General features: G+C 50.4%; 1 protein-coding gene across 1 annotated transcript in view; it reads right to left on the bottom strand.

Moving 5' to 3' along the window:
* PRDM5 (PR/SET domain 5) overlaps positions 1-15,289 on the bottom strand; it is a 125,458-nt gene extending 110,169 nt beyond the window's left edge. The window contains exon 1 of the mRNA XM_080673238.1: positions 15,099-15,289. Within this exon, the coding sequence (XP_080529364.1) occupies positions 15,099-15,191 (93 nt within the window). The 5' untranslated portion in view covers positions 15,192-15,289. The remainder of the gene's footprint in view (positions 1-15,098) is intronic.
* Between the last annotated feature and the right edge of the window lie 7,172 nt (positions 15,290-22,461).

Here is a 22,461-nt window from a genome sequence, read left to right as displayed (position 1 = left end):
GGGACCTGTGAGAAAGGCCAATAGGTAGTTGCCCTTTTCTCGCGAAGGGAAGAAGCAGGGACTGACGACAGGGGAGGGGGGAGGGGGAATCTGCTGCCAGATGTTCGGTAGAGATGTGTGCGAGCGGGAACAGCCATGCGCCCTCCCGCCCGCCTGCGCCTGGTCTTCAGCAGGACCTTCCCTTCCCACGGAGCTGGAGGAGGAAGCAGCCACCAATCTCTCCAGGGAAACTTGTGAGGAGCAGAGTCAGGGGGGAAATAACCACCAAAGCAATGTTTCGAGGACGACAAATTGCTTAATGAGCAGCAGAAAAGCCAGCCCTGGGGAGAGAAAATTGCTAAAGCTTAAAGGGGCCCCAACAGCTGACCAGCCCCTCATGTTACAGACAAAGCGAAGGGCCTGAGCGCACCAAGGACAGGGACACTGCTCTTCAGAGCAGCACGCGGGCCTGGTCCAGGGTGCGAGGAGCAGCATCAGAGAGGCTGGGAGCCTCCGTGCGTCACGGGCCGCCCCACGTGGATGCTGGACACACAGCATCACCCCTCGGGCAGGCAGTGACAAAGACGCTTCTGTAAAAGGGAATCATTCTCGCCTGCCCGGGGGCCTCACCAGGCTGGAGTGGTGGTTAGGAAAAGCTGTACGAGAAATGCAAGGACAGGAAGGGAAGTTAGAGTTTACTGAACAGCTATGTGCCACATGCCAGCCAGTCCTCTGTGAGAGTGTCCCAGGCAACAAGGAAGGAAATCGGACTCCAGGGCTTCTATCACTCGCTTGCGACGGTCAGTCACCTAGCAGAGGTCAGAGCCAGTGGCCTGTCCCCAGTGGAGGGCTCAGGCGCTGTGCCTTCCCCAGGCCACCTCTCAAACGTGGGCAGATAACTGCAGACCCAGGGGAGGAGTTTCCTCACCACCCCGCCCGGCGCCTGCTCGCGGCGGTCACTCAGCACAGTGACTGTGGCACTGAATGGCGACACTGAGGATGAGGCCACTCAGGACAACAGACTGAAATACAGGAGTGTATTGGTAGTAAGTGTGAGGATTTGGTATTAACCCACGTGGTGCAACTGTTCCCTCCCCTTGGTCACGTGCTCAGCCTTTAACAACCATGGCGGGTGACCATAGGTGTACACACTCTCCAAGGCAACCTGTCTACCCAGGACAGTCAGTGCGAATTTGGAGGAAAAACAATGAATCCATCAGTTCCCCAAAAGACTGAGGAGGAAGGAAACCCAAATACATGTTGTTGGGACACTGTTTGGAGTGCACCAGCTGGTCAAGGCCGCCCTGAGCTCGGGACCCTTACCACCTGTGAGCCTGGGAATCCCAATCAGGCCAAGATACCATGAGTGGGTGCAAGGACACACGGTGCACTGTGCCCTTCGGCAACCCAAACGCTCGATGGCACTGTTGGCAGCCAGCCTTCTTTAACTCTGAAGTAATATTCAGGGTACTGACCACGTGTGTGCAAAAAAGTCTGCGAAAGCTCAGAGAGGGAGAGGCGGCGGGCACAGAGAATGTAGCGCCAATGTGTGCAGGAGACAGGAGAGCTGAGACGGAGCTGAGAGCTAGTACTGCTACGATGGGAGGCTAAGAGCTCACAGAGAGCTCAGGTACAGCTGCCATGTTACCCAGCCAGTGTGCTGGGCAGGGAGACGGCAGAAGCTGCTGAGCCAGAGAGCTCAGGTACCGCTACAATGTAAGGCAGTTTGTCTAGGGGGCAGCGTGTGGCTGCTCTGATAATAGCTGTGGGTACAGAGACTGATGCTACTATGTGAGGAAGCTATGTACTCACCAGCTGGTGTCCGGCTGCCTGCCTGGATGGAGTTTGCTGTAAGGAACCGGTTCGAGAAGGAACCTGCCCTGTGCTTGGCATCATCGAATGGGAGGATTTAGAAGAATACACGGGCTCACAGCCATTCAGAGCACCAGAGCCAGGCAGGGCTCTGCTCTGCTCTGACACAGGCCTTAAAGGACTGACAGCTTTGAATATTGCAAATAGGAAGCAGAACTCTGACATGAGAGCCTCGCTGTTCATAGCGAGCAGTCACTCTACCTTAACCCGAACACGAGAGATGCAGCTCTCCACTGTTTTCCTCACACCAGAGCAAGAAATACACTTTGCATGTCAGCCAAGCAAATGCGCATATACACATGGAAACACACACATGTAAAACTAAAATGGGAATTTCATGACGCAACCCTACCCTTGCTGGGCACAAATCACGCTCATACTGTCTCCTCTATTTTAATCACTTGTGTTAAAATACTAGTTTTGACCCAATAACTTAACTTCACAACTCACCGGTAGGCCGCCACCACAGTTTGAAAAGACACCGGCATAAAAACATACATGGAGGAAGCAAATTTATGGGAACCTGAGCTCTCTGGATGTGATGAGATGGCCTTCGAAGCACACATGTGAGTGCATGAGGATAATCTGATCAAAGGCACTTGAGTTTCTGTGGCTGCAAGATTACAACCTGTGATGAGCCAACTGGTAACCCTCCGTAGCTCTGGCGGTGAGAAACACGGCAGATAATAAGGACAACGGATGTCTGGCTTCCGGTGGAGGTTTATCCCCACCAGACCCACTCTCACGCTGACGCTTCCCCTAACCAGCCCGACCCTGTTCACTGTGGCTCCCGCTGTACCGGCAGCACTGTGTCACCACGATGTTAGCGCACACACTGCGCTGGTCACTTGCCTCTTCCCATGGAAATTCTACCTCAGAGGAAGCCCCTTCCATCTCGTGGCTTCACAGCAATGTGGGCGGCACACCTGTGAGAGGAAGATTTGGGCCACATACTATACATATATTATATGTAATTATTTTTCTTTTAGTTGAAACATGGAATTGTCAAATTTTCTATGAAATTAAACTTTTCATACACACTTAATTTTAATTACACAAACATGTCTACATACGTAAAAACGGGTAAATAATGAATTTGTCCATTTTTTTACACACATATTCGGAAAACCTACTTTATTATAGAATGGATTTTTGGCTTTAACAGACACTCCCTCACCCAAATTAGTCTGTTCTACTGGATGTGTGTGTGTGTGTGTGTGTATGTGTATATATACACACACACACTGTATATATACATATATGTGTGTGTGTATGCATACATTTATGTATACATATGTATATGTATGCCTTAGCACATTAAACATCTAATGTAAGGTTCATAATTAATGACAGGCAGGAAACCAATGTCTCAAACTAGTTTTTTGAAAATTTCAAACTTTCCCAGCTGACTGGTCATCGTCTGTTCACCTTCCAGGACTAAGTGGGGGAAGATGTCCCAGGAGCCGCAGGAGGATGCCAGCCCTACCCCTTCCCATGGGCCTGCATTACTGACACAGCCTTCGGCCTGTGATGTCATGGTAAGAGCCCTCCCAGAATTCTCCACTTCTAACTATCTCAAGGGCCACGGTCTCAAACGCTTACAAGGTTGGGCAAGGAAGCGACATCAGACATCCAACTACAAATAGCAAGGCCAGGTAAGGAGTGGCCAGGAGGGGCGGGCAGGGCACGCCCACTGGCACAGTGTTTCCACTCTGGTTCAATGTGGCCACGTCACCGTGGGGCCCAATGCTGCCAGAGAGCCCAAACATTTCAGGGAAGCTGACAACTCACGTGCGCATAGGAAATCCCTAATTCTCTATCTTGGAAATGAATTTCAACTTCTCAGAACTGTGTGCAGGTCCAGCACAATGTGACTGCAGGACAAATCCCACCTACAGACACCAAACTGTCCAAGTCAAAGTGGCCCTCAGCCCCTCCCAGTGCCCCGCCCAGTGCCCCGCCCAGTGCCCAGCTCCACTGTGCTGCTCTGTGGTTGCTGAACAAAGCAAATCATGAATCCATTCAATTCACCACCCACCAGGCTGGACAATAACTCTTAATAAACAAGAAATGTATGATTGCAAACATGTGGGCCATCTTCTGTTAATTAGCTTAATATAATTAGTAAGAAGTTGAAAGCAAGACTTACTGCAGATTTGCCCTCTTAGCATGGTGGGGCCCCACCAGCTGAGGCTTCAGGAGGCCTGAACCCCAACCCTGACTGCATTAACTAGCTGTGACACATCACGGCATCACACACTTCTGAGCTTCCGTGTCCTCAGCTGTCACACTTGGGGATCTAAGATCTCCTCTAGCTCTTAAATCCAACTAGAACGAGCTCCTGCAGGCCAAATGGACAGCAGTTTGAGAATCAGTGACCAAGAGGGTAATGGATTGAAACACATTAGCAAGCTCTTATGTCCATAATGATTGTCAGAGAAAGAAGAAAATTTTGTTTTTAAAAGAACCTCCTTTGACATCATTAGACGATAGCAACTTACAAACATGATGAAAGAAAGAGGGGTTTGTCCTAGTTTCTCCATAATAACCCCAGGGCAGGGGACCAGCCGGCAGCAACGACAAAGGGGAGCTCTTCGCTAAGGAGGCTGCATTGGACAAGGGGCATTGGAGTGAAATCACCATTTTGAAATGCCTAATCATACAACTGAGGGAGGATTATCAATGGATGCTACAACCATTGGGCAAAGGTGGACCGTGGGACAGATATCCATCCATAGTGTCAGCTCACAGACCACTGGCTAAGCACAAAGTGCCTTTATAATAGGAAAGTCACGTGACGCCGTGCTGCAGTACTAGCCGTGCGAGAGGACGAGAGGATGCACCCCTGCTGCAGGGGAGTAGGACGCCAGCCCTTCCTGCCCTCCATGCCCAGTCTGCCACGCCCGATGGGTATTGGCTGACTCTCCAGGCTCCTCCAGGGGCGAAGGGCGAGCGAGCATGCGCAGCCCTCATCCCGTATCTGTCTCTCACCCCGCACCCGGGGATCACGCTGCCTAGAATGAGCACGTAAATAACACGCGTGGATAAAACACGTGAGAGGGAGGCGTTTGCTTCCTGCGTCTCTCCTGTCCCAGTGCTAACGCTGCACCATTTATTACAATGAAGGAAGCCACCTCTGGCTCTAGTCAATTTGGCTCAGTGGACTGAAGGGTCTCGGGTTCTATTCCGGTCAAGGACACATACCTCGGTTGCAGGCTCCTCCCCGGCTCTGGCCCTGGTCAGGGCTCATGTAGGAAGCAACCAGTTGTTTCTCTCTGCCTTTCCCTCTCTCTTCCACTCTCTAAAAATCAATGGGGAAATACCATCGGGTGAGGATTAACAAAAAAGAAAAGGAAAGAAAGCAACCTCTGGCTGGGAGAAGCATTCGATACACAACGTCAGTGTATACAACAGGGGTGGGCAAACTTTTTGACTCGAGGGCCACAATGGACCGGAGGGCCGGAACAAAAGCATGGATAGAGAGTTTGTGTGAACTAATATAAATTCAAAGTAAAGGAGCGGAGGGGAGAGCAAGAGAACCCTCCGCTCTTTCGGCTCCGCGGGCTGGATAGAACAGCCAAACGGGCCGGATCCGGCCCGCGGGCCGTAGTTTGCCCACGGCTGGTATAAAACAAGCAGAAAGGTAAGACGTCTGTCTAGCTTCCAGGTGAGGAGAAATGCGGAAGATGAAGAGCGTGTAAAGGAAGCCCTGGGCAAGCAACCAGACCGTGATCCTGACGAACAAGCCCGGTCTCCTGGGAAAGTCCCTGCGACTGAGCACAGAGGGGCGACGGGGAGGCTGTGAAGAGAGTGACAGACAGCCAAGTGGGCTGGGAGGTCTGTGAGGGGTCCTGGTGTAAACATTCTGGATGTAATTAGAGTCATCTGCATAGGGGCTGGAGTTAGAGGGCACTAAGAAATTGCTGTTCTTTTTGTTGGGCTATTAGGGCTATTCAGGAGAATGCCCTGGTGCTGAAATACTGAGGAGTAAACTGTCACAAAGTCTGTGATTTGCTCTGAAATGGCTCAGCAGGTAAGAAACATGTCCATGCAGCTGAAACGCATAGGTGGACCACCTGCAGCTGAACCATCTGTATGTGAGATGATGCTCTCACAGAGGAGCCCGAGTCGCCCTTTGGGACATAAGTGTATTCCAACGTTAAGGTCTTGGGCCCACCTCTCCCTGGCAACACCATCAGGCCTTCCACTCAGTGCAGTTGAAAATAGTCCATCTCCCTCCCCTGCTGTGACTGCCTCCCTGTACCCACCCATTGTCCCTAGTGCCAGATGCTGAGCGTGTGCAGGGCACTGATGCATTCAGGTAGAAAAACTACACCTACTAGCTTCCCGTTTCCAAGGAGGAGAGCTAACAACCTGCAAGCGAAACCACGTAAGCCCTTCAGCGAGAGCTGGGCCAGAGCGGAAGCCGGGGCCCCTGCTTTCCCTGCACCTGGCAGAGGGCCTGGAGCTGGGCTGCAGCAGCTCCTGGGGCCAGGAGAGTCCCAGTCTCCCACCCTGACATTCTGAGCCACTGAGCGGACAGCAAAGGCCCTGCCAACTTCTCGTTATGGGGAGATGATCCGCAAGGCGGAGGCCCCTGCAGTTGTCTCCATCACTCTCCCCGGATCCGGCGGGAGTCAGAGCAAAGAAGCAGCGTGCCCAGCACGCAGCAGAATTGTTCTTTAAGAAATGCATTATGTATGACATGGGCGGCGCAGGAGACGTGATGAAGGAGAGATTCTGCGAATATGGGGACCTGCATGCAGCTCCGTTTCCCTAATCCCAACCCAAACCACCTGCTTCTCCTGAGTAACAACCACTCCTGTCACGGACTGGCAGCTGGGGGAAGGGAAGCCTTGGTTCTGGCCCAGAACTGGTGTGAGGCTCTCTCTCTCCAGGGGCCTGAGTAATGCATGGGAAACTCCATCCCTTCCCATTTCTCCAGCTAAAGTCCTTGTATGCCCATGACCTTCCCTTTCCTTCACCCATATCCCAGCAGCATATTCTGTCACCGTCGTCTCCCAGCATGGCCACCGTCTAAGCCACCACCTCCCACGTGGACAGCTGCAGGAACCCTGGCCAGTCTTCCAGGTGACACACTTGCCCGGCCCCAGTATTCCCAACAGCAGACGAGTGACTCTTGATAAACTCAGAGCCTGTCACTCCTCATTCAGATCCTGCAGCTGCTCCCATGTCACTCCCAGTAAAGCCAGTGTCTGTACCGTGGCCTGGAAGGTTTGAGATGTGGCTCCTGGGCTCACACGCTTCCCTTCACTGACCCTCTGGCCTCCTGCCCCAGACGCGGCCCCTGGCTCACCCATCACGGCCTCACCAGCCTCCTTGTCTGGACACAACCCCATCCCAGGGCAAACCCCATCCCAGGGCCCTCGCTCTGGCTGCTGCCTACAGGGCACTGTCCCTAGAAATAGGTCTGGCTATTCCGTCCTTGGAGTCACTGCTCAGGTCTCACCTCCTTGGGGAGCACTGGCTGGACCCCATTTATAGGACACCCACACTCTCTGCCAAGTCACCCACACCCAGCTCTGCTTTGCCTTTCCTCCGTGGCACCGACCACATCTTGATGCAGCACGAATCCACCTGATGCTGACTCTGTCTGCCTCCCCGGAATGCAGGCTCCACGCAGCCCATTTCTATTTGTTCACTGGTGTGTTCCCAGCGGTCGGTGCAGATCCTGGGGGGAAAGGTGTACAAAGCCTGAGCAAATGTAAAGTATGGCACAGCCACAGCCACAGAAATATATTCAGGCAAAAAAGATTACTTGAGGGATTGCCACCAGATACTGTGAAGTGAGAAATGCCAGGCGATGAAATGGGTTTACTCTTGTCTCATTTGGGGAAAGTCATGTTTTAAGTGTTGGAGCAGGTATTTGGTATATGAGCACAGAAACAGCACTTTATCAGCGTAGAGAAAAAGTGTTGGGTTTTGTTTTAGTGATAAGGCTATATGGGATGATCTGAGTTCTAATTCTGACTAACTCACTTATTACTGACATAACCTTCCTCAAGATCCGCTCCCTCATCTATAAAATCAGGATAAGGCTGGCTGCAGGGCTCAGACACAAGCTGAGTAACAGTGATGCCATCTGTCACTCACCCTAGTCAATAGCTACCAGCCCAGTGCCTAGCAAGTCCAGTGGCTCCATAAGAATTTGTTGATAATTGTAGCTGTTATCACAAGTAAAATATGAAGTTTCTCAGGGAACATTCGTGTAAGTGGGTTAGTTACACTTTTTTTCAAGCTGTAATAACCCAGGACATGCAAAGCTAGATGGAGTCGCCACCTATGAGCACAGAAGAGACACACGTGTGCGATGACCGTGCTCCCGCTGTGTCCACACTGGCCATCAGTCCCCGTTAGTACAACAAACACTTTGGGGTGGGAGGGGCGCCTGCAATCCACTGTCTCCGCAGAGTCACCTTCAAAGCTCATCTCCTCTTCCTGTGTTAACATTTATGCATATTATGTGCTTTTTCCTCTATGCTTCCACTCACTTTTCCTTTTAAGTTTCCTCTTTCCCATGTTTCAAACCCTATCCAACTTGCCCTTTTTTTAGCTTATTGTCTCTTCCAAGACACAAATGTAAACCTTTATGTCAAGTATTGTTACTTGAGATGTTACCCCACCACACGTCCCTACCACACAGGCCTTATCAAGTTTGAAAGGCAGGGCGCAGTATTGAGGGAGGCATGGCCTTGGTTTGAAAGACAGGCGCAGGTATTGTGGGAGCCCAATCACTGGCAACCAGCCCAGTGCCTAGCAAGTCCAGTGGCTGCATAAATATTTGTTGATAGAATTAACTGTAGCTGTTATTTATCACAAATAAACAAAATATAAAGTTTGAAAGACAGAGCACAGGTATTGTGGGAGGCATGGCCTTGGTTTGAAGGACAGGGCGCAGGTATTGGGGGACTGTGGGTGCGGAGGGGCAGCTGCCCTCAGCCAGACCGCACAGGGCTGCTCTGGCTCCTGTGTCTTCATCTGTAACATGAGATCGTGCACTTGAATTTGTTCCCGAAGGTCTTCTGCTCACCATGTCTGAGAACACCATCAGCATCTCCTCCTCCTTCTACTCAGTCCAGACCTGTCTCCCTCTTTACAAGAAGACCGCACACCCAGGCTTCACTGCGTGAACCCCAATACTGCCCCCCTCGGCCGGCACCATTATGAAGGTAAGGCGGGATACTCCTGCATTCGGCAGGCCTGTGGTGGGTATATTTGATCAGGACCGGCACGTGGGGACTCACCCCAGCTAGTCATGGTAAAATGTTCCACGTGACCTAGGCAAGGAAGCGCTGTGCTTGGGAGCTGTGGTAGGATGCCTAACAGCCCCCAGAATGTCCACATCCTAATCCTGAGAGCCTGGGAGCATGTTACCTCGTGTGGAATGTGATTAGTTAGGGTCCTGAGAAGGGACACTACCCTGTCTGTCTGTGTGGCCCAATCCAATCACAGGGATCCTCAAAGAGGAGGCAGGGGGGTCAGAAGCCATACTAGAGGCTGGAGGATGTGGGACCCCAGCAAAGGAGGGGGCAGCCTCCAGGAAACTGACAATGGTAAGGGGGGGGCGGGGTCTCTTCAGAGCATGGAGAAGGAATCAGCCTGCCCACCCATTTTACATGTATGTTCTCGGGAACCATAACACGATAAACCGGGTTGTGTTAAGCCACTAGGCATGTAAGAATTTGTTACAGCGGTAACAGGAAAACAACACGCGGTGCTGTCAATATGTTTTGCCCTTGAGACACCGGGGCGGGGGAGGGCGTGTCTCAAGTTTGTACGCAGAACCTGCATCTGCCCCTGAGAAGGGCCCAAGGTGGCAGGAGACAGCAGGGGGGTCATGGACACAGCAGCCCCCCGAGGCAGAAAAGCAGGGGGTGCGAGAGAAGGGAGCGGAGCAGAGGGACCCCAGCCTGGCGGGGCGGGCCCTGCACCTGCTGTGCACTCAGTGGCTAAGTCCCCGGGCCTCAGTAATGCCCTCTCCGGCCTCCAGCGGAATTAGTCACCAGAAACCTGGGAGAATGGCCTAAAGGGCTTCTAAATATACAGGGAAATAACTGGGCATCTGAAGACCCGGTAAGGGGTGAAGAACGAAGAACAAACTGGAAAGCAGAAAAAAAAGTAAAGGTGAACCCAGGACCATTGCAAAAATTTTGACAAGAACTAATGATGGAGCAAGTGTGTAATCTGCACATTGGGAGCAATAACAAGCCTTCAGGGGCTGCCGGGCAATAAAATGAGATCATCTGTACAAGGGCATGGCAAAACACGTGATTGCGTGTGACAGTTCTAGGTTGCCCACAATTCCCAACAATCCTACCTGCAAACCATTCAACTCCACCCAAACTGATTAAGAGCACAAAACCCAGGTGACTCACTGAATCCGAATCACAGGCCACCCCTTACAGTGTCGCCCAGGCAACACTGAATGTGTCACCCTGCCAAGCTCTCTGCCTCCATTTCCTCAACTGAGAAGGGATATAATAATAGTATCTACTTCACAATGTTAATGGAAGAGTCAAGTTCAAGTGCTCCATAGGGAAGTATTGCCTGGACAGTGTGGCTCAGTGGTTGAGCATCGACTCATGAACCAAGAGGTCACAGGTTTGATTGCCTGTCAGGGCACATGCCTGGGTTATAGGCTCTATCCCCAGTAGGGGGCGTACAGAAGGCAGCCAATCAATGCTTCTCTCTAATTGATGTTTCTCTCTATCACTCTCTCTTCTCCCTTCTTCTCTCTCTGAAATCATTTTTTTAAATAATAAATGTAAAAATAAAAAATAATAAGAATGAAGGCAGTGTTAATAATAATAATGTGACCCCATGAAATTCCGCTCCTCCATAGAGCCTCCAGGAGCCCCCAGCATTTTCTGGTGACGTCCTATGGCCTTCTCACCTCACACAACCTCACAACCCGGTGTCCGTCGCCATACTAGTCTCATTGTATGGGCACTGCTTCCATCGCATCTCCCTGAGCAGCGAAGCCTCATGGTGCCCAGCAAAATCAACCCACATGGACACACATCCATTATCTGTGAGCTTCCCTCTGCTACTTGCTTACTTGTTTATCTCCCCACACAGGACAACAAGCTCCTGTGGACAAAGACCTGGTCTCTGCTCACCTGCATCCCAGAGCCTGGCGCAGGCCCGCGTGGCTGACAGAATCAGAGGGAGGACAACCAGCAGCCTGCAATGGCTTCAAAGGGCAGGGAGGGCAGGGAGGCCAGCAGTGGCGGATTCCCCGACGTCAACCTTTCCACAGAGTCACAGCTCCTGGAGCTCGAAGGAACCTATGGTTTTCCACTTGCTGGGTTCAAGCATAATGTCAAACAGCACTGCACACTGATTAACGCACAGTGGCTTCCCTTCCCTCGGGTTCACCCTCCTTGGTTTGGGTTACCTGCGGTCAACCTCTGTCCCAAATAATGCGATGGAAAATTCCAGAAATAAACAATTCCCTTGTTCTAAATTGGGGGCCCTTCTGAGGGGTGTGATGAAATCTCAGGAGTCCTGCTCCGTGGGTGAGACGTGCTCATCCCTTCGTCCAGTGCCTCCACCTGTAGGCGTCCCACCACCCACCTGGAGGTCACTCAGCAGCCATCATGGTTCTCGGGTTGACTGTGAGGTATCAGTGCTTGTGTCCAAGTTACCCCGACTTTACTGAGCAGTGACCACCCCCCCCCCCATCATAAGAGCAGTGATCTGGGATTCGAAGACCCACAGAGAAGCTGTGAGTGCTCGTTACAGACATGGGGAGGTCAAAGAGCCTGACGGAGGGTCACAGGGCCCAGGCACCCGCCTGCCTTCCTCTCCCAGTGGGCATCACGGGGAGGGAGGAGGGGGGCAGCACATTCCCATAAATTTATTAAGTACATTGTTAGAATTGCCCTATTTTATTAGTAGTCCTTGTTCATCTCTCCCTGTGCCTAATTTACCATTGCACTTTATCACAGGTGTGTATGTGTAGGAAAAGACATAGTATATATAGGGCTCCATACTATCCCCAGTTCCATTCCGAGTCTTGGACCGTGTCCCCCAAATATAAGGGGGGACTACTGCATAAGACAGCAAGGGTCATGATATAAAAAAAATGTAAGGTGGGGGTGTGTTGCCTAACTTGATTGCATGTATACTTAATGCATTAGTTTTGCATAACTAACATTCGTTTTCATCTGCATAATAATACTTTGTGACCTAGAATACCTTATCTTCATGGAAGCCCTCAACTGTGCTCCTGAGATGACACTCAGCACCTGGGCACAGGTCGTGGAAAGTGCCATTCTGTCACTGTTAGCACCAGCAAACTGCAGTGTGCAGACTCCACCGCCTTGCTCCAACCAAGGGCTTCCCAACAGACTCTCACCCACTGTTTGCTTCTCCAAGAACAATCATGGCTTACAGGGAAATGGCTACCAGAAGACCCTCCTCATGCAATCCCCATTAAGGCATCAAAAGGAAAGGGAGCGCTCCTCCTCACTGTGTAGATTTCGTCCCTCCTACACCCCAAGGAGAGGCAGCAGGCCTGCAAAATAGATCATCACCAAGGAAACACCTAGGACTGAGGGGGAGCCTTGCATTCGGATTCTCTGCAGAGACCCCACTCTAGGACACGCTGAACAGAAAGGTGGGTGTAGAGCAGGATTCAGGGGTCCCCTTGGTAAGGGAATCCCAAGTCTCCAGCAAGATCCCCAAACCTCAGAATCTCAGAACAGGACTGGGTTAGATTCTCTGAGTGTGAAATCAACAGATGGCTTGATTGCAATCATTTCCTATAACAGAGGTATTCTACAAAACATACATATCAAAGTGAGCTATTCCAAAACCTGGTTAGAGAATAGGAAAACTTTAAATTAAGGCCCTTAATTTAACTGCTGGGATACTCTCTTCTCAGACCCCTGGTTTTATAGCCAGAGTTAGGCCTGTACTTGGGAAATACCTGGGAATCCAGAACCTACATGCAAACAGGGAGAAGATGCGTGGACACTCAGCGTGGGCCTTACCACTCACCTCATATCTGATTCCAGCTTCAATTCCCTCCTCAGCCTGTGGAAGGCAAGGGAGCGGGGGTCTGCTCCCCGGTCATCCCTGGCATCATGACCCTGTCTATGCTCAGTGGCCTCATGGTTCAGTATCTTATGATCGTTATGAATCTATGCCACCCACAGGATGTCATTTGGATTTACTGCAAACACCTGCACATTCACCTGAAATACAGGTAAGCATTCTAGATGAGACTGGATGGAGATCTGTTTTACATGTTGAAGCTACAGGAACCAGGAAAACGTTGTGTGTAGTTAGTACTGCAAGAGTCAAATGCGGTGACCTGATGATTTTGGAAGCTTTTCATGATATGACTCCAAACAATAAAAACATCCAAATAATCAACTACGTGGAAAAATAAGTTGGAATTATTAAATATATCAAAATGAAATACATTGACCAGCTATATCTTTCTTTTCTTTTTTTTTTTTTTTTTACCAGCTATTTCTTTCGTTGTTGTTATTAATCCTCTCCCAGGATATTTTCCATTGATTTTCAGAGAGTGGAAGGGAGAGGGCGGCACAGAGAGAAAGAAACATTGATGTGTTTGGTTGCCTCCCACACGCCCTGAGGATGGAGCCTGCAAGGGAGGTACACACCCTTGACCCGGGACCCTTCAATCCACAGGCCGATGCTCTATCCACTGAGCCAAAGCGGCCAGGGCCAGCTATTTCTCAAAACCTAAATAATATAAGGCAAAAAAGGAATTATGTAATAATTCTAATATTTGTCCAACTTTTTAGTATATCACTTTTAGTAACATTAAACAAAATAATGTATGAATAGTCACATTTGGGCCTGAGATCTTCAAGAAAAATCCATATGGGAATTTTTATGTCTTGTGAGAAAGATTTAAAGTAAAATTTCAACCTCTGCTTTGAGCGAATGCTGATTTCACATTCATCCATTTGGCTAAAGCATCTATGCAGCAGCCCTCCCACCCAGGTTAGGCTCTGCTCCTGGTGCGCCTCTGAGCAGTCCTCAGACTCTCATCTGAGAGAGTGAACATGGGCTCCTCTGATCCAACCATGCCCTGGAGGCAGCACAGGGATGTCAGGGGCGCCTTCTGAGGGCTGGTCCCCCTCCTTCACCTGCTCTTAGGTGAGGGAGGGGAGATCTATGCTCTGAGAATGCCTCCTGGTGTCTGCTGAGTCCTGTGACCCCCTTGATAGCATCCCTTACCCGCACAAGCCTGCTCCTGCCCACACCACCATTTTTAAACATATCTGTTAAGGGGGAGGGATTGGGGGTCGATGGTGGAGTGGGGGTGCTAGGAAGCTGGCAGGGAACCATCTGGAAGGACCCAGAGCTCTGGACTCAGCAGCCATGGGTTGGAAGCCTAACTCAGTAGCTGGCAGGAAGCAGACCCTGCAGTGCTGCTCCTGCACTTCTCACTCCGGGATGAACGCTGTTCTCACGGAGTGGCGTGGGGGAAGTTTCTCTCCTGGGTGGGTACCAGGTACCCTGCACAAAGTGCCTGCTTGGTAACCGGCGGCCCGCATAACCCGGGCACCTCACCCCTGCCTCTGTGGTTCCAGACTTTACAGATCCCGAGAAACCGCTAGGACACAACTGTGGCAAATCCAAAGGTTTGGAATTTTCCAGTCCTCTCTCCTCCTAGGCCTTCGCTTTCAGCATCGCGCCCCCAGGCTGGTCCCCTGGGCACAGTGCAATGTGCTCGCCTGCGCACTTGCCTCTGCCTCTGGAAGGAGAGACCTTGTCCCAGGGACACCCAGAGGCGGAGAAAGTAGCTCCTGCAGTTGGCACCTCTCGGCCCCGCAGGAGGTTGAGCGCTCCTGGGGTCTGAGCTACACCGAGCCTCGTGGGCTGCGTGCAGGGCGGGTTCCTCCGAACGGAAGCGAGGAGGGGGGCGGGCGGCGTGCGCGCGTGGGGACCCCCGCCCGCGGGCGAAGCCAGCGCGGAGACGCGGTGCCAGAGAGGAGGCTGCACCGGACACTTCCTGCGGGGGAGGCCAGACATCCTGCCGCGGGCCGGGCAGTGCCGCCCCCCGACCGGGCAACGGGCGCGGCCGACACTGACGTGGCGCTGCAGCCGAGGCCGACGGGCCAGGCCGCCCCGCGGAACCTGGCCTCCGTCCCGGGACCCCGGCCCCGGCGACCCCGGGCAAGAAGCCGGCGCGCTCGGCCCGCGGAGGGCGCGGGGAGGCGGGGCGCGGCCCGGGCACCCACCTTGGCGACCCTGCGGGCCGTGTAGAGCCCCATCCCGTCCTGAACGCGGGACGACTTCAGGGAGAACCTGTCCGGCACGTACATGCCCAGCATCCTCCCTCCGCGGGGGGCGGCGCATGGGAACTTGGGGTGCCGGCGAGGGGCGCGGCGGGAAGGAGGAAATGGAGCCTTCCTCCCAGAATCCCCACCTCCCCGCCGATTCCAGGATCCCCCGCGGCTCGGCCCCTCCTCGCTGGCTGGCGCGGCCCCAGCCTCCGCGGCTCTGCTGCCCGGCGGGGCGGGGGCGCGGGCCAGGGCAGGGGCGCCGCGCGCTGATTGGCCCCAAGGCGGCGGCTCGGACCCGCGCCCGGGCGCGCTGCCCACTGCAGGACTGACCGGGGCCTCCACCCCCGCCGGCCGCCGAGCGCCGCCGCCCCGTCCAGCCCTGCGTCTGCCCCTCCGAAAACACCAAATGCCAGGCAGGGATTTTACTCCTGGATGCAGAACGAAGTGGGCCTGCCACAGCCACAGCCAGGCATCCCCCAAACCAGCTCCACCCAGTTCCAGGCTCCGGGGGTCCGGGAAATACGGTCCTCCCGCAGCCCAGGGATGCAGTTTTGTTTGCTCGTGCTTGTCTGAGGGGTTGAAGTCGTGGGGTCCAATGAGTATGTTGTTTAATGTGCAGAGGAAAAGAGTGTGCACCCCCTGCAATCAATCCATTTCAAGTTCATTCAAACTTTATCATGAACTATTTAAGTAATATTTAAATGGAGTAGAAGCTACTTTTTTAAATGGTGTCAATCCCTGGTTAGTTCTTCCACTTCCCAGGATACACTGTTCCTGAGTCTCTTGCTTCCAAATCACCTGACCTAATGGGTTTTCTTCCCGACCTCACTGGTGGTGGGGGCCATAGCAGGGAGGCCCAAACAATGCAATCCGCAATCACAGCAGTGCACTCAGCCTCAAGTCTGGTTTCGGTGTTTTTGGTAAAGTTAGTAGGTGTCATAGGACAAGCCAGGAGCTTTCTATTCTTTTCTCCTGATGTTCTTGATAATTTTCTATCCGGGGTCTTTTCTTGGAAACCATTGATGTTCCCATAAACAGTGATGTTCCTTATAAACCAATAAAATAATAACTTAGGCAAAATTAATGACCACACTCTTAGAAAACAAAATTCAACTGAATACATCTTCAAGATCTTACTGACCTTATTTAACAATCCATGAATCGGGCAGCATCCCATCTGACAGATGGGACCGCAGGGGAACTTTACAAAATGAAAGGCTTTCCTAGGCAGAAGGGAGCTGGGACCAGGACGTGCAGGCAACCAGGCAGGTTGGCCACTGCAAGGTCGCTTTCTTCTAGGGAAGGGCAGAGCTCTGGCAGGCAGATGACCTCATTAGCACTCCTCAGAGGAGTGGCGATTCTCTGGTGTAAATCCAGTTCTAGGAGATCGGCACTGTGGTCTCAGCTTGGTTGCAGGGCTTGGCATAAGTGACTCCATTCTGGGGCTGTCCTCATGTGTTCACAGCACACACCCTGGAAATTATTCCTTTCTTCAGGATTAAGGAAAGACTTGGAACACAAATAGTTCCTAATTTCCTAAGTAGAAGAATTTTATTAAAGTTTAGGAAAAGTAGGGGTTTTTTTTGAAGCATTATGAAGAAAACCAATAATAGCAATAATTGGAGATTTTAAAGACTAGAACAAATGACCCTTGGGGGTGGGAGGGGTGTTCAGGGAGGCTTTGCCAGGGGTGGGAGGAGCAACGCCTTCATCCTTCTTCTGACTTTTGACTTTTTGACCCACCATTGAAGACATTAGCTTTCTGCCAGAGGAAATGAGTGCGTACGTAAGCACAATGTTTGTTTGGGGTAAATTTGAAATTAGATGGCCTTGAAACACATAATAAGTTTCACTAAATATTTATTAATTAAAAGTGAATTCTGAGACTACGCTGAGATTTTCAGACTAGTTGATGGTAAACGTAGAATTCACTGTCATGCCTCCAAGATTCTGGACTAAGTAGCTCATCCCTGGACCCTTTACCCCAGAGCTAAACCCAAGCCAGGCCAGGTCCGCTGGGCCAGCTCGAACCAGACCGGAGGGGGCCCATGGCATTTCCCCGGGAAGCGTCCTCTGTCAGGGGCCGTCTTTCAGCTCCAGCCCTGACACCACACTGGCTGCTCAGCCCAATGCTCAGCCATGTCCTTGGGCACAGACGTGGCCATAGCTTTTGATCATGAGAGAGCAAGGTTTAGTCTGCCAGTCCTCAGTCACTGGTGGCCCTGGCCTTGGCCTGGCTCCCTGTTGGTTATGGGCTGTGTTTCTGGGAACAAAGTTACCAGCTTGAGAACACTGAATGCAGTCATCTTTACTAATAAGGAAACGGTAAAAAGATTAAAAAAAAAATACCTTGGTAAAGGTAAATCTGAGAGTACTAAGCTTAGAACCCTTCCGGATCTTTTATGAATCTGCATCAGGCATTTTGTTACAAAGCAAACAGTATATTTCATTAATATATTTCTTTTTCTGTATTTGGCGAAGTGTTCTGAAGATCTCCTACCTAAAACGTGGAAACCAGCAATAAAAATAATCTCTATTACAACACACAGAAAGGGTACATGTTTGCCAAACCAAAAGGCACAACAGTGGCCGGAAATTTGATTTTGAAACCTGGGAGACAGCGGTGGTGCAATGATTCATCTCTTAGAACTTTAAAAGCTCAAAAGTGACCTTTCAATATTGTCTTTGAAAAATGGGAAATTAAAAGTCTGCTTTATAGCAAGCGTTTAAATCCAGTCTTAAAAAAAATAAGGAAATCAGAATATTGATATTAAATTTCTACCATGCTCCTGATTTATTTATTCTAGAAACTACTGCACTACCCAGACACACGAGAAATGACCCCAAACACATTTCTTCTTACTTTTAAGTTAGCTTTTGGCAGAAATGTTTTTATGGATCCGCCTAAAGCAAGCTCTAGTCACTGAATTCAAGCTTGTGCTGGTGCAGCCTTGTCTTTGCAGGAAAGAGTTGAGTTAAAATTCTATATTAATTAATTATTTCACCCCACAGACTGTCCCATTGTTTTGATTGTGTCTTGGTTATTAATGACTCTTTCCAATGCCCTGGTGGAATAAAAGCCTGGGAGAAAGAAACTTACTGTCTTTGGAGTCCTGAGAGTGAGAAGGGTTTTGTAGTGAAAGAATATAAAACCAACTTTCCTGAGCAGAAAAGAATAAAGATTTATTTGGTGTGACTCACAGGAAGAAAAAAAAATCCTTGAAAGTAGAACCCCAAGTTGGTTGCTGGCTCTGAAACCACCTCTCTGTCTTGCGGATTCCACAGCAGCCTGAGCAGCGAGCGAAGATGCCCGAGCGAGCGCAGAGCGGTGACACCTGCTCCACTGCTCCAGCCCGCAGTGTCTCATGACCTCTTGGTTTAAGAGATGACACCAGTGGCTCGGACGCAGAACCAGGCAAGAAGCATAGCTTCCTTTCACTAGAGGAAATGTAGAAGTTGCTGGGACCAGAGTGAGTAATGTTATAAAAAGAGAAGCCGAAACATAAATCGGGGGTCATCCCACCCCAAATGCCAACGCTGATTCTGGAGAGAGTATAGAGGGTCAGGGTGAGGGTGCAGGTAACTGGAGGGAAGTGTAATAGTATCCATGTACTGAGCCTCGTATATTTCAGAAACTGGTCAGGGTTCTTTGGATCCATTATCTTAAAGCCCTAATGACCCTCCCATAACAGCCCCACAAAAGAAATTTTCCCAGCCCCATTTTATACATGAGGAAACAACCTCAGAGAAGCGATTGGTCTTAGGCGGTTTCATACATCCATGACATGGTGGGGGTGCCTCAGACTGAGGACTGGCTGATTGTAGTGTCCCTGATTCTAGATCCAACTGACAGATAGTGTTACATTATAAATCAGAAGACGCCGTAATCAATAAGCCAACTTTATTTGGAGTCCTTTTCATTTCGCTAGCACTAGTGGGCCCAGAGGAAATCTTGCTTCTCAAATTCTGGGGCCCAATATGGTGGAAGTCTTTTCTATTTATGTTTTTCAGCTCTTTGTTTTCCAAATTTAGAACGAGACTTCCGTACCTTCTGAGAAAGTCCTGTGTGCTGGGACAGGGCCGTGAGACCATATCTCAAGGCCTGTCCTGGTGCCAGCACTGACAATACTGTCTGGGGCATAGTTTATGGCCTCTCTGGAATGGGGAGTAGTCTTATTTTCCCTACTAGAGACCTGATGCATGAAATTTGTGCATGGGGGCAGGGGGGTGTCCCTCAGCCCAGCCTGCACCCTCTCCAATCTGGGACCCCTCGAGGGATGTCCAACTGCCCGTTTAGGCCTGATCCCAGTAGGATCGGGACTAAACGGGCAGTTGGACATCCCTCTTACAATCCAGGACTGCTGGTTCCCAACTGCTCCCCTGCCTGCCTTCCTGATTGCCCTTAACCGCTTCTGCCTGCCAGCGTGATCACCCCCTAACGACTCCCTTGCCAGCCTGATTGATGCCTAACTGCTCCTCTGCAGGCCTGGTCACCCCAAACTACCCTCCCCTGCAGGCCTGGTCCCTCCCAACTGCCCTCCCCTTCTGGCCATCTTGTGTCTACATGGGGGCAGCCAACTTTGACCACATGGGGGCAGCCATCTTGGGTGTTGGAGTGATGGTTAATTTGCATATTACTCTTTTATTAGATAGGATTATTTAAGCAAGAAAGCGTTTACAGAAGCCAGAATAGCAGGGTTAAATTTTAAACAGCAGTTTTTACCCAAGGTGGAGGTTACTATGCTTCAATAGCTCCCCTCCAGGCTTAGCAGAGGCTCCAGGCAGACGGAATTCTCCAGTTCGTTCTCTCTCTCTCTCTCTCCTCCCCCCCCCACTCCCGCCCCCATTTCTTTCATCAACCAACTTTCCTACAACTCCTCCCTAAAACAGAAAAGACAATATGATTGGCCAAGGCCATGGTCACATGCTCCAGTTTGGTCCAGTCAGCAGTGTCTAAGAGAGGACTGAGTCATGTGATCCTTCAAGGCTGTCTCCTCTACCACCTCTAGCTCCTCTGCAGAGAGGGGCTGTAGATAGGCCCCTATCTTTACAGAGGTTTCTCTGAATCTGGCCGATATTCTGTGGCTTGGCCTATGTATAACCACAGCGCAGCTCATCCACACACTTCAATCTACAGAAATAATATTAAAAAGAATCAGAAATTAATCAAAAAAGCAATACCATGGTCTGATGTTTGCCAAAACCTCAAAATTTATTTTACTAGTTTCTCTTTTCCCTCATTAAAATAAAATGGTGACTACAGAGCTCAACTAGTATTTGTTTTAAAAAGTCACCTTCGTAACACACCCTTTCAAATGAGTAAGGAAGAATCTTAGTTTAGTGAGGATTTTCTATAAACTTTGAAGCTATGTAGAGAGTAAAAATTATTATTATTATTACTAGAGGCCCGGTGCATGGGATTCGTGCACTGGTGGGGGGCATGGCCTGTGGGGATTGGCCCGCTGTGGGAGGTCAGCCGACTGGATGTGGACCCGCCCTCTGAGCAGCTGCTCCCACTGCAGAGAGCAGCCACTCATCCCAGTCAGCTGAGCGGCGTTCCCACTGTGGGTGCACACTCACCACCAGGGGGCAGCTCCTGTGTTGAGTGTCTGCCCCCTAGTGGTCAGTGTGCATCTTAGCGACTGATTGGTCATTCTGGTCGTTCCACCGTTTGATCGCTGGGCTTTTATTATATATGATAGCAATGTCTTACAAATTATTTAGCACAGAAACAAGGACCAATTTTTTCCATAGAAGATGTTATTTCAAATAAATATGACATGAAGTGTTGATGTCGTTATGACCTCCCAATAAAAAGTGCATGTGCACAACCAATGATGTCATTCCCCATTCAACTGAGGTCTCCCTAAGGCTTCCTCTCTATCAGTCATTTCTCTCCTCTTAGGTCTGGCAGTTCAAAGTTTCACATAGTATTTCCTCATCAGACAGAGAAGCTTCTAACTCCGTCCTATTCTGCTGAGTGTGCAATCAGCAAAGTAACATCGCTGGACCATCATTAATTTTAGAATTTGTCTCAGTTTTTCCCATTGTAAGCAAGTACTATATTAACATATTTTTGCATATGAATGAAGAATATTCCTTTTTACTTGGCCACTTAGGTGAGTCCAAGAACATTCTGTGCAGAAACATCGGTTTACTCTGTCTTAAAGTCTTTGTAATTAGGTAGCAGTATATGCGAGCCACATGTTTCTAACACACCAGCAAAATTTCCTGTCACTGAAATAGGCCTGTAGACCTTAAGCATTTATATGCAAACCTGCCCTGTGAACCGTAGCATTTAAATCACATACGTGACCAAAATAAGAAGTAGTGAATTACGCTGATAGGCACTGAACTGTGTGCCCTGCAGGTAACTTCAGTCCTTTGTTACAAGAGACTAGTGAGTGTATGGAAAACCAAAGTGGGAGACTTTGGCTGTGTGATCGGTGGATTTTCTGGAGAAAAGGTACCAAAAAAAATTAACTGATCAAATATGGCAGAAATAGCAGACTCTGCCCTGGCGTGGGCCAGGGGGTCCCTCCGCGGATGGCAGTCCCGCCAGCCAGCCTTGGCTCGCTGTCCTCTTCTAGGAGGTCGGTTCCTGTGAGTCACTTTTCGTGAAGGCCACTGGGCAGCTGTGAGGAAAATGTCGGCATCATGCTGGTTCCTCGTGTCATCAATTCTGAACTTTCTGCAGAAGTTTACCATAAAGAACCTTAGACCAGCCCTGGCCTGTGTTGCTCATTGGATAGAGCGTCGGCCTGCGGACTGAAGGGTCCCAGGTTCGATTCCGGTCAAGAGCTCATATCTCGGTCGAGGGCATACAGGAGGTAACCAATCGATGTGTCTCTCACATCAGTGTTTCTCTCTGTTGCTCCCTCCTTTCCACTCTCTCTAAAAATCAATAGAAAAAATATCCTCGGGTGAGGATTAAAAAAAAAAAAGACCTTAGACCAGAAGGAAGCAAAAGACTTTTATAAAAAGCACACAGAACATGCCAGAGTCTGTGCTAAATTATACAGGCTACCCACAAAAAACCTCTGGAAACCTCTTCCTCCAGGCACCACTGCCAGAAGGGCCACTCCCCGTTCCTGCTGGGGGAGCTCCAACGGTCAGTGCTCCCTGGCCGCTGCCGGAGGGGTGAGGAGCCACAAGACAGCCAGGATCTGGGAGGCCAGGAGCCTGGTGTTGGAACCACAGATCTGAGAGGTATTCGCGTGAGAGCTTAGAAAGGGTGACGCTCCGTGTCTGTATATTGGGGATCATAATGCCCATGTGGCAGAGCCAGGCACAGACAGTTTCCAGGAAACGAAGGTAT

This window comes from Plecotus auritus, assembly GCF_963455305.1.
Source record: "Plecotus auritus genome assembly, chromosome: 6".
Taxonomy (NCBI): Eukaryota; Metazoa; Chordata; class Mammalia; order Chiroptera; family Vespertilionidae; genus Plecotus; species Plecotus auritus.
This window is presented reverse-complemented; position numbering and strand designations above follow the sequence as displayed.